At 41.2% G+C, this 13,197-nt stretch overlaps 1 protein-coding gene across 2 annotated transcripts in view; it reads right to left on the reverse strand.

Moving 5' to 3' along the window:
• LOC139443353 (protein MEMO1-like) overlaps window positions 1-13,197 on the reverse strand; it is a 70,742-nt gene that overhangs the window by 14,038 nt on the left and 43,507 nt on the right. For both annotated transcript variants that reach the window (XM_071224341.1, XM_071224340.1), the window contains exons 6-7: window positions 7,866-8,008; window positions 5,113-5,189 (exon numbers count right to left, since the gene is read on the reverse strand). In XM_071224341.1, coding sequence (XP_071080442.1) covers window positions 5,113-5,189; window positions 7,866-8,008 — 220 coding nt within the window. The remainder of the gene's footprint in view (window positions 1-5,112; window positions 5,190-7,865; window positions 8,009-13,197) is intronic.

Raw genomic sequence — 13,197 nt, forward strand, 5'->3', positions numbered from 1 at the left:
AAGTGGTGTTTCCAAGTTCTGTGTAGAATGTGAGATGTGGCGGTGTAGGTGCAAGTATATCTCCATGATATTTGTGACATCTGGTCCTGTCCTGTGAGTTCCGAGAGGTGGATATCCAGTAGCATATGATGATTCTGTCAAATGTCGAATCGGTCATGAATTTGTGAGGATCTTCAAGTTAATGTGCAGATCTGGTCGATGAGAAGCCACATGAAACAAATTCTATAAGAGAACTATCGCCTTCTCTGTGGAATTGTTCAGCCAAGGTTGAACAGACACTGATTAGACAGGGACAGTTGGCGGGAACTTTCACAGAACGCTCACCATGAGGCAAGGCGCAGCCAAAGGCTTGAGGAAAATGTTGGACCTCCTTCATATAAAGCCAATGGCATGTCCAGTGACCGATCTGATGCCGTGAGGGTTGTTGGCCCTGGGGGGTTCTAATCCTGCAGTCTCATAAACCTGTAGAATGAGAGCATGTAACCACAAGGAGATTGTGTTAAGGCTAACTTTGAATATACATCAACTCATATGATTTCACTCAGGAACTGAACAAGCTCCCTTCTAGCGAATACCTCAACACATGTGCAGTTAACATATACCGTATATCGCTGTCTATAAAGCGACCACATGTATACGGCGACCACCCAGTACAAGCCTTCAAAATCGATGCTAATTTATATACTCCGTCTATAAAGTAAATCAGAATGAAACACGTCACCAGCGGACACACAATTCCTACATTAAATTTGCAATAAAATCCTGCTTGTCTTCTGCAGAAAAAAATACATCGTATCACTAGACATGATGATTTACCGATTAAAATGTATTTCCTGTCCTGCTTGCCATTGTTATATATGCAGAGATTAAGATTACCGTGTGTTTTGTCTCGTAAACTAAGCTGGAAGTAGCAGCCAGCTGTGCACACGTTTCTCAGAATCTACTGGTGATACCGTTAAAAATTACCCAATAATATATCGTTAAAGAATTTTCAGGAATAATTTATTCCAATATCATGTTATTTTACTTGCAGCTTTACTACATATATTTCAAATAAATTAATAACTATCAGGGTAGCAGTTTGGTACTGCTGATCGCTATTGCCGGATATTGTTTCGTATGGAACAATTTGACCAATCACCGTAGATGCTCCTGTGCTTGTGATAGCAAAAACTTAATGTTGACTATAATAGTCAAACTACAACATATGTGACTTTCAGCGAGTCATGTTTATGGAATATATATCCATTCTCTATCAACTAAAGATTGTTTTAAGGTGTCAATAGCGGTAATCTGACCATGGTTGTAGTAAATAACAACAACTTGTGCGATCTTCTGATCACTTCACATAAGATTTCACCGAAATGAATGTAAACAATATTGAATGAAATTTGGAACTAAATCAAAAATAGATTACAAACTTAAGTCCAGATATACAATGAACACTTTTTATAACCAGATACTGTAATTACATGACTAGTTTACTTACTTCAGTGCGGATCTGTTTACTAGGTATTTCCGGTGTTACGTGCTCTAAGTAATGTCTTTGTGTTGGTGAAGAAAACATCAAATCTCTTCAACCCTGTGTATAAGACGACCCCCCTTTTAAGCCCCCTAATTCGAGGTATGAAACACTAGCCTTATACACATCGATATACAGTAAATAGTATATACTGTATATCGATGTGTATAAGGCTAGTTGTGTATATACTACATACAGGTACACTTCTATTCAAAATCTAGTGCCACTTGTCTCGAACCACAGTTAACCTCTATAGGACACATCTGTCTCACTGGCACTATATTACACCAATCAACTTCTCTCTCGAACCACAGTTCATAGAGAATACTACACCATTTTTACGAAACGAGTGGACCATAGAAAGTTCAAGAGTTTCACGAAAATGGTATCTGATGAGAATGAGTGTTATTTTATTTATTACCCACGTTAAATATATATTTAAGTGTAAATACCCTTTCATTTGTTGACAGACCAAACTGAAACCGGTTGCAAAATCTGGTTGTGCATGAATATTGATATATGACCAAATGTGGGCATTGTTGACATTTCTATGCATACACATTAACAACATGCGCCTGCAAAACAGCACAAAACACTCAAGATCATTTTTGGAGAATTTCTTCAACTTAAGGTAATTCAAGCACCATGTTGTTTGTACGCATGACACCAACAATAAAAATTGAAAAGTCACATGAGCGGCACGCTTTGAAAATCAGACCAACAGTCAGTCACTCGCACTGTCGGGGACCCAGCTGTGCAATCAAAATGGTTCGGTTTCCTTGATCTATCAGCTGAATTTATGTCATGTCCGTACTATTTTGGAAGAGGGAAATCAGAGTGTTCGCCAAAGACATTCATGTTAACTGTACGACCCTATGCTGAAGACGTGAAAATCAATAAACTCAAGTCTGCTTGCATGTCAGTAACAGCTTTGAACGAAGGGCAAAGTCACCACCGGAATAAGAAAAGACAAAAAAGATGTACTCACAGCGTTTTATGCACAGCGTTTTATGCTGGAGACAGGGAATGTTATTGTTCACATTTGGGATAAATTTGGGCCACATTGAGTTTTCGAATAATTGGTATCGGAAATGTTCACTTTGAGTGATCTGGTCGTGTAGTCGTGAACAAACAACTCCCGAAACAGTGCCACAAAATACGCTGATGGCACAACCGGACCATCACAAGTAAGTCTAGATATCTGTCCAGATAGTTTAAACTGACTTCATTTCACCACCCTTATCCTTTTACCGGTACTTTAATCAAACTGAAAGTTACGAATGTGGTTGGGTGCGTCACGCTTATGGGGACCCTAGATCTATTGATAGGTAGTCGTACATTGTAAATGGATATAGCTCGATTATATAATTTCTGTAGAAGCTCTATGCATAACTTATATAGAATTAAAACCAAATTTGATTTGTGTGACTGTCTTGTTTGGTTTAAAAAAGTGTTTGTGAATATCTCTCTCTCTGAGATTGCTTCAGTTCTGCCTTGTTGAAACAAAATGATGATCTCTCGCAATTTTTTATGAATGAAACAAGTAGTCCCAGTGTGACAGAGGTCAACCTTGTAAGGCACACGTGTTTCGTACAGATTTAGTATCTTCACCACTTGGGTAATAAACCTCTATATGACACATCTGTCTCACTTGACACTATGTCAGCTCTCCCTCTCAGATGGTAACCATCCCCCTGCGCCTTGACATCCTACATCCTCACGTCCTGTTACTTGTCCCGTGCTGGTCCTGGTTCCCCGACACAACACAACCAAAGACACATTACTTACAGTGTCTGATACCATTCAAGTACCTATATGTGCCAAACTAGAATGTGTTTACGTACATAATGGAGTAACTTTCATCCGGTAAGCTGACACTGTTTTACTCAAATAACAAAGTTTGCCAACATTTAGAGAGTATAATACCTAGCTTAAACCAACTGCAATGACGAGGTTATTTACATACAAATGAGCCTCACTTTGCTCAAATGACCGTGTCAACTGCATGGCAGGTAGACCTAGCTAGCCCAGAGGTCAAGTTATAGTGACATGAAACAACATGTGGTAGTTTACACTAATAAAGTGATGTTTAGCATTTGACAGGACGTACCACATTGGTGCCAAAGCCAGGCTCATATGTCTTAGTGAGGTATAGCCTGAGACAGATTCTCAAATGCCATGCTGCATATATTCACAAATCACGTCACTAAAGCTGGGGACATCACACAAACCCAAGGGTCTAATCAAGACACACAGTCCAACCTGGTCAATGTGACCGCCCAGAATTTAGACAAAGATTTCCCAGATTGTAAGATGGTTACATGTACAAATCAAGCAAATCAAGCAAAGCATTGCAAGCACTGCAACCAGTTTACATAAATTTACTCTCATAATCACTTACAGTGCAACCACACTTGTCACACCTTTCTCCAACTCACAACCCATACATACAGTCAAACCAAATCAAAATGTCATTGTGATCTTGACAACCAGAAATCTGAAACGGTGTGTCTTTGGTGACTTCACATGCTATAGTGAGTGAGTGAGTGAGTTGGGTTTAACGCCGCTTTTAACAATATTCCAGTTATATCGCAGCGTGTCAGCTTAATGTGGGAGGAAAGCCCGAAGTGATGCAGGTCTCAGACGTTTACCACTTCGGTGAAACCCACGAGCACGGATATGGTGCTGACAAACCTAGAAACATAATCGGGGCGAACCGGGATTCGAACCCACAATCATAGGTTTCTGGTGTGCCCAAGGGACGCAACTCTGCACAGCAAATCGCGGCGTCACATGCTGTAGCAAAGATGTAGAAGAAGATCACACTTGTTGGTGCTGCTGTATCTTGAACTGGTCTTCCCATGTACAGGACTATAGAATTGCTCTTCCATACAACAAAGTCATAAGCCAAGATTATGAGAGAATGAAGTCCATCACAACTTGAAATTGGTCGTGCATGTGGGCTACCGCTCCTCTCATGTGCACCTCTTCTGAAGTACTAGTGTGGGTAACTGTCATGGCTACGGCTTCTGTTGAAGACAAAATTGCAGAGAGGTATGGCAGAGTACGTAAAGTATAAGGTCCATATTAGTTAATTCCTGATCGTCTATGATGAACGTCTGTGACGATCTCCTCAGGGTGAGAGTATGAATATCCCCATCCAACTCTTGAACGTTGGCCATCAAATCCAATCCATTCATTCCAGAATCCTGTAGATTGATTTTAGGTGACTGAATTGTACCCTTAATTCTTCAAAAGCAGAAGGCTGTATCTGGGTTCTTGGGTTGATCTTGGGTGAGTGTATCTGAGTTGCCATCAGACATGAATATAGATGCCTGTTTTATTGCTAATGTCCATTTGATAGTAAAGAGATGGTAACAGCGTACATGGATCATGGATTTTCTTTCATTTCTAGGCTATTACACACTAAGTGCAAGCAATATGATGACAGACAACATGATGACTCACATGAATCCTTGGTTCAGGTGTATTGAGACCAGTGTGAACTCTTGTCATTTGTGCATTGGAACAAACAATTATGCTTTCATAAACCCTGGCAGAGGATCACTAACTCATAACACCGAACTTACCATTCTGTCCAGAGCAGCTATTGATTGACAAATTTCTCCACAGCTTTTGTCAAAGTAAGTATAATGAAATCTTCTTCCTGCAAGTAAACATGTACAAAAATAATTAGCAGACTTATATAAACTCATGGGGGTTGAAATGAATTGGAAAAATGTATACTAGTATTCACTTGATCTATTATCATATTACCTTTTTTTTAAACTAGAAAAGATGCGTGAGTACTTGTAAAAACAGAAGCAGACCCTAAACTGTCATTTTCCGAACTCTGTTCATACCACCATGCATTCCCAGTCTTTATCTTCAGTTTGTGGAATTCATGCCTACTGTATCTTGGAAAGTTTGTTCCTCAGACAGATGCTTTCCTAGGCATCTAGGGTGGGGATCTCAATCAGTTGATCAATGGGCACCCCATACACACACCAGATGGCGCTGGAGAAGGAGAGTCCATCTCCCACAATATGTTTCAAAACTGACCTCTTACAAGAAAAATCTTGCTTCATATACTTCCTAATCAGTAAATTCTTTTCTCAACTTGTCTTCTCGTCCTTAACACAATCTGAAGAAGTTACAGTGTGAAATAACCAAGCCAAATGTGGCTAGTTGTGATATATTTGTTTTGACTGTTTACATTATGTACATCTGGAGTCTGGACACACAGAAAAAAAAGTGACATTATCCCACTTATGCATGCACAGTTGCATCTAACAGAGGATAGGATTTCCCTCACAATTGTTGAATATGTGTGACAGTGAAGAGGATGTCTGTTAAAAATCTAAAGCCGTTTTTGTGTGATGACAGCCCAAACTGAAATTTATGGCTGATGCTGTAACAAAGGTAAGGTATTCAAAGTAATTATTGGCTTCACACATTGTGGCTTTGAAAGTAATAATAGAAATCAGGTAAGGTACACTATCAGATGCTTTCGATGAGCAAAAGTTCAATCTGTTTGCCATACAATGAACTGAAATGAAGTGGGGGGCTCACTTATTTGACTGACGTTGCCACACCTGACTAACACCTGTCATTATGGAAGCCCTGTCAGACCCAAATCCTTGTACTTTGCTCCAGTCAACACCCCTAATTTCTCTTACAGCACTTATCAGCATTTCCGCCGTAACACCTCCATCTGAAAGCTTTATGGTTCCTGAGAAAACTCTTCCTACATTCAACTCTTCATCAACAACTTTTACATACACAACCAACTACTTTCAGACAGATTATATTTGTACTTTCATCTGTCATCACGGATACATATTTATAAGTTTCTTGTCAATTTTCTGTCTAATAACTTCAGAGAAAACAACAAGACATTCATCATATGTAGCACCTCACTTCATGGCAAGAGTAAGTGGCATTGTCCCCAACATGTAACTTTTAAATCCAGACCATTTGTTTGTTCTTCCATTGACTGCATACATGGGTAATGATTTAGTGAAAAATTGCTGAATGCAATATAACATGCTGTCCTCATTGCACATATCAGAGTTGTTCTTTCTTTTATCTGTGAAAAGTATTGGATGCTGCAGTCGTAAAATTATTCTGTAAAGATCAATCTACAACTGCTTCATGATGGTCACGAAGTCTGAGGTGATGAACAAGTGTTGAAGTATGGAAGGTGGAACATCCCATCATGCTTGTGGACAGTTTATCCTTCACAGATTTAATGCAAAATCACTATGCATGTTTCCATGATAATTTAGCTTCAACCATGACATCTGAAACTTCATGTCATATGTAGACTTTTTTCCCTCAGTAGGTTGGTTGACCCTAGCTAGTGCCATGCGAGTTTACAGCATCGCTTGCTGAGTTTTTCTGTTTACTGTTACCCCTAAAAAGGTTGCTTTGTTTTTCAGGCAAAGCCACTTTGCTAAAAATGATTCACAGAACAGACAGCAGACGACAAACTTCAAGCAAACAATTGTCTCTATCCCTCTTGGGTAAATAGCACCAAACCTATCACTATCATTCATAACTTTTGTCTGTATGATTGTAACCTTGATTCAGCCATCTACACTGTTAGTACGACTAAAATCTTCAAGATTAACCTGGGAATTGATTATACTGATTACCAGTACTTCAATTCAACTTTTGCTAGGCAAAACAAAGTGATATATCTAGTCTTTGTTTTAATTTGCGGGAGATATAAGTTTGTAATGTGGGAGTCGCGCAATCAGCCGGCACGGACGCAACATGTATTTCGTTTTAAACAATAAGTAAGTTTCATATCAGCAAGAAATAAAATTATTTCCGATTATTGATCTGTAATTTATTTTGTAATCGACAATTATTTTTCCTACATGCAATCAAACAACCAACAGATCATATGATTAATCGCTCTGCAGTAAGTGCTGCAGCAGCGTTTTTGAAACGTTTCCTCTGTTGTGGCCGGAGACATGCTCTGTGAAAAATATATTGACATGTTTAATAGGTTTCTGGTAGGAGAAGTATTCGTTCATTGTCAATGGACTGTCGAATAATGGACAAATGCTCACGTTAACTTTCTCAAAGTGAGCTACAACAAATGAACCCAGAATGATCTTCCTTAGGTCATGCCAAGCCAAAGCATCAATGTAACATGGAAGGACCAGATAACTGCCCATGATACAGCTTAAGTCATCGGCAATCATAGCTGGCGTGCAGAATTAAGAAGAAAAAACTTTTGCTCGTGCATGACTTATTGGGATATTGTTTGTCTTCGAGCAGATTATCTCTTAGCTGAACACGTAAAATCAGCAAATAATATTGTTTTACATACCCCAATGGCAGAAATCAGATGATATGATGAAGAGATTGTCAGGATCTGTAAGGTATCGGCTAAACACATTTCCATAATATTGCTCTTTTTCTGGACTGAGGGAACCAACAAGGACAGGTACAACACTAAATTCTCCACGGCGACTGAAAAGGAAATATAGTTAGATATCTTTAAAAATACAAAATTTGAGCATTTCCTTTTAGTTCTAAACAGACTACATATGTATCTGGCTTACATATCAATATAATGACAAAAAAGCTCCAAGTAAGACTTATCAACAGGCATATTATCAGTTAACAAGAAAACAGTCTTATTATTATACCCCCCTATGGGGCACATTACAGTTTTGTTTGTTCATAAAGTACTGAACATAAACTTAAAAAAAAAGGATTTACACTTGTCAGAGGGGTACACAATGTACATGATCTAGACTACCAGTTGTCAAACTTTCATCTTTGTGGAAGCCTGGGTGGGTTAGATGACAGACACTTTGCACTTTGTAAAATAACATGGGCCAAGGGCCGTAAGTGTGTATGCTCAAAATCTAAAAACATGTCGCAAGGGAAGTAACTCTGTAAACAAAATAATTTATGGGACCAATTTTTGCACACAGTCTTGAAAGGTATCTCTTAGCTCACCTTGCAAAGTTTCATTCATGTTAAGTCAGTAGTTTCTGAGAAAACTTGTCCCCACTGCAGACACTATGCACTAAGTAAAACGCATGAGACAAGGACAATAAATGTAAACAAATAATTTACGGGACCAATTTTCGAACTCCGTCTTGACAAGTATCTCATATGTAAGCATGCAAACTTTCACTCATGTAATTTCAAAAGTTTCTGAGAAAACCTGTACCCTGTGGAGTAAAGTAGTAGGAGATGTAATAGACCTGCTACGGCAGTATCCCTTTGAAAGCTTTCCATTTATTGTCGACCAAGGATTTGGTCGAAGTACTATGAGCCTCAGTGATGGTCTTTGCTACACACCTTGAGTACCCTTTGGAGGACTTTTGGAGATGAGCCAGGTACATAGATGTAGGGTGTCCAGCTAGGGATGTAGCAGGCAGGAGTGAGGTTTAAGGAGAAGATTTCTTCGCAAGGGAAGTGGATGATGGTTTCCCTTCGCGAGATCCACCAACACGGTGAACCAGCTGCGAGCTGGCCAGTATGGCGCGATTAAAATCAGTCATACATAGCTGAGTTGTGGCTTCCACCTTCTGAATCACCTGTGGTAGAAGCACTGTTGATGGAAAGGCATTAGGGTTGAGATTCTCCCATGATATGGCCAAAGCATCGTACTCCCACGCCTTTTGATCCGGAATTGGAGAGGCTAATTTTGGGAGTTGTGTGTTGAACCTGGTGAAGAAAAGGTCCATCTCTGGGCCAAGGTAGAGGCGGCAAATCCCCTTGAAGATTTTCGGATGTAGACGCCATTCTGTCAAGGATGGTCGATCTGGACGAGACAGGGAGTCTGCTAGGACGTTGCTGCATCCTGGAATGAGCTGATGCCCAAAGCATCAATCAGCCGAAAGGGCTAGAATGACCGCCTTGAATTCGAGATTTGATTGTTGATTTGGAGGGTCGATTCTATTGCACCCGACAATGATCAATCAGAAGATAAGGTCTCAGAAAACGCTGAATTGGCTGTAGTTGTGGTCGACCTCTCTGGGAAAGAGTTTGTGCTGAAGTCGAAAGACCAAGTAACTGCTGCCATTGTCGGAAACGTAAAGTGCTTACGGCACGAGCCATGGTATCTTCTTCCACCTGTCCGGAGGAACAGACATCTTCCCAAGATCAGTGTTGAAAAGAGCTCCGATGAACTGCAGTTTACCAGAGGATGTCGTCTCAAACTTTTCTGTCTTGACTAGCCAACCAAGATGATGACCATTGGAAGATTGGTCCCATGAATGTCGACCCCATTCCTAGTGGTCTATCCTTGGATGTCGATCCGTGAACCTGTGAGTCTTCTCCTGTCAATCATCTGGCATGGGTCGGGAACATTCTCTACCTCTCCCATTACCAGTATGTAATGTCAAAATTGTATGGGAAGAGTTGATAGTAGCCATGGTGGATAAAACCGGTGGAACTGCTAAAACCATGTGCTTATCCGAAGTAGCTGACTGAGAATTCGAAGTCAAAGCTGTGTGTTGAAAATCAAGTTGACTACATGATTCTCCGGTCGATTGATCACACGAAGCCGGGTAATCAGGACCATGTGGAAGTGCGGCAGTACCAGAGACTGTGCCTTGAAGGGATGTAGATAACATTGGGAGCATATGTCGAACCAATGTCTATATTCACCAACTCCATCTTGAATAAGTGAGGGATGATTTTTCCTACCTGGTTGATCGGCGGTATGTCGATGTGTAGTACTGGCGAAGACGCGATGGATTCCATCCCCTGAAGCCGTAAAACAGTGCTGCCCATGCTTATATCGAGGCAGTGACAAAAGAGGTGAGAAGATGTTTAAGACTTCACTTGTCATAATAATAATACTACAGTAAATGCAAAGCACGGCTTGCTTGAGGTCAGTCTGGACCCCCATCCCGGTCTTGTTTTCAAACAAGATATTTTGGCACGATATATGTGAATCACCCTTGCGCAGGAACAGGAAACACTGCAGTTTTGCCGAAGTTCTGAAGAATAACACTGTACAGGCAGTCAGTTCCATGTAGAATATGGGACGAAACAGGTGCAGCAGCCCCATATAATGCTAGAACACGTCCTCATATGTCGAAGACCTGCCAATCGTACTGATGAAAGGTTGACAAACTCCCCCGATGAATCTTCCTGACTGAATGGTGTATTGAAGGGATGGGAAACAGGCTGAGTGGCTGTTTTGTCTCAATCATTGTAAACCGTAATGGTGATTTTTCTTTGGTGAGCACCATAAGAAGATCGATCATTGGCTGGCGGGCGCGTGGACCGGATCCTTGAAAATTCCGGTAAAATAGGTCTTCAGCATCTCCAGCTTGTCATAAGTGGTGACTATGTTTGTAAAAGGAGACCAAAGGGATCAGGCGGTCCAGCATGCTGATATGGTTGGAGCAGGTCATCGTACCCCAAGACGTAGATTGATGCTCATGATGTCAATCACTGGATTGCCAAGTCCAACCTGATTTGGTACAGATTGCAATCATATAGTAGGGATAGTGTAGGCATGTTGTCCAGCCTATCTGAAGCGATGTAGTCATGGTTGTAGCGTTCCTGGGTGGTACAGTTGAGCGTTTGGTGTGCTGTAAGGCCCCCGATAAGGACTGTAAGAGAGATCTAATCCTTGAAGCTGAGAACACGGTCTGATCTCTATGATCCCATGAAGTTGGTAAGGGTTGTCGCTGGAGGAGCCATACTAGTAGAAGGTCCATTACAGGAAGTTGAGAGGGAGGCATCACGACTGGGGAGAGCGATTTGTCTAGAGATTGCTGGCCTGCATGCGCATCAGTTGGGGATGTGGAACAATAATGAGAGGAAGTTCTACATTGATCTTCCTGTCAATCTTCATGTCGATGTCAATGTCGATGGGGAGGAGCAGCATAGCGATAATAATCCAGCATCAAAGGGTATTCAGGGTAGGGCCGATATCAACGATGTCGATGAGTGACATCTAGCTGATAAGTGTCAGTGGATCGCTAGTGATAGTCGACCGGGCAAAAAGCTGTCTGTCCTCAACAGCTAGGGATGTGATTGTGGCTGACGGTGGTTGCTTGACCACTTTTTATGGTTAGCCTTAGTCGTATGTTAATGTTCCTTTTAAGGCATTTACGTATATATCCTGTAAATGCCTTGTCAGAAAGGTGAGAACGTTCTTCTCAACGGAAACTTGGTTTGCAAACCCCCCGACAGTCACAGCATATTTTATGCGGATCCAATGGTGAAAATATGTGGCAACACTTCTTGCAGGCCGGATGCTTCTGCTGATCCTCGCCCATCATGTTGCAAGGATTACGTTAAACTCCCATCAAATTTTGAGAAAATAAAAGCTAAAATATAGCATTTGTCGACATGGAGGCAAAGAGAAAGAGAATGATGAGGTAGAGAGTGTCAGGTGCACTAGATCCGGGTGCAAGTCCTGATTGACAGGGTGGTCGCCATGGTGATGCAAGTGGTGTTTTGGCAAATGAAAATAAGAAGCTGGAATTTCAATTCTCTAACATAAATAATTCCTCTTGAGAAGCGATGAAGGGTGAAGCAATACACCGATTATCAAATGCATCGAGATACTTGACCCACGATACATGTGGATCTATTTAGGGATAATGTGATCTGACGTCTCCGTTCCAACAACCTTAGATGTCGCCGACCAGCACGTCGTCCTGTTCTCCAACCACGGCATCTACAAGCACGACTTCATTGGGCACAGGGTCATCACATGAGTAGAGGTCATCTTCTCTGATGAAAGTCGCTTTTGTGTCTCCCATGCAGACGAAAGAGTCAGAATTTGGCGGCGGCGAGGTGATCGTTTCGCTGACAGAAAGGTTGTGGAAAGGGATCCATGGGGTGGAACTAGCGTCATGATATGGGCAGGGATTGGACTTAATGCGAGACTTGGACCCATGTGCTTTCTGAAAGTTGGTCAAGGTCGGGGACACGGCGTCACTGCTCAGCGGTATATCGACCAAGTGATCAGACCCCACGTTGTTCCATTTTTTGCACAACATCAACAACACATTTTCCAGCAGGACAACGCTCGTCCCCATGTTGCCAGAACTACCATGGCCTTCCTACAACAACACAACATCCGTGTTCTACCGTGGCCAGCCCTCAGCCCCGATCTGAACCCCATCGAACACTTGTGGGATGAGGTTCAAAGGCGTCTGCACAATGTGCGCCCAGTCCCTACAACTGCCGATTAACTACGCACAGCTGCTCTGGATGTGTGCAGGAGGATCCCTAGGGCCTTCACAAATCTGATCCACTCAATGTACAGGAGATGTACAGGAGATGTGTGGTAGTGATCGATGTCACACCAGGTATTGACTGACATTTTGGGTATTGACCCGAATTTGTGTAAGCCCTTAACATTTAAAAAAACCAATTATGTCATCTGCCTTTTAATCCATTAAACTGTCTTCAATCAAATTTTTGTCAATCTTGCCGTATTAGTATTTCTTGTCTTTACTGTTGAAAACAAATAACATGTATACTGCATACTCGACTTGCGTTTCTTTTGCGTGTGAGTATATATATATATATATACGTACACGTACGTGCTGTGAACTTAATGATGATGCAGGCGGTCCCTGAGAACCAAGACTATTATTTCTTTTAGCCTTATAGTTCTTATATTTTTAAATATATATATAGTAAAAGCTGCAACTTAAATAACAAAATAT

This window comes from Haliotis cracherodii, unplaced genomic scaffold, assembly GCF_022045235.1.
Source record: "Haliotis cracherodii isolate W230 unplaced genomic scaffold, xgHalCrac1.p SCAF_5, whole genome shotgun sequence".
In the NCBI taxonomy this organism is placed as follows: domain Eukaryota; kingdom Metazoa; phylum Mollusca; class Gastropoda; order Lepetellida; family Haliotidae; genus Haliotis; species Haliotis cracherodii.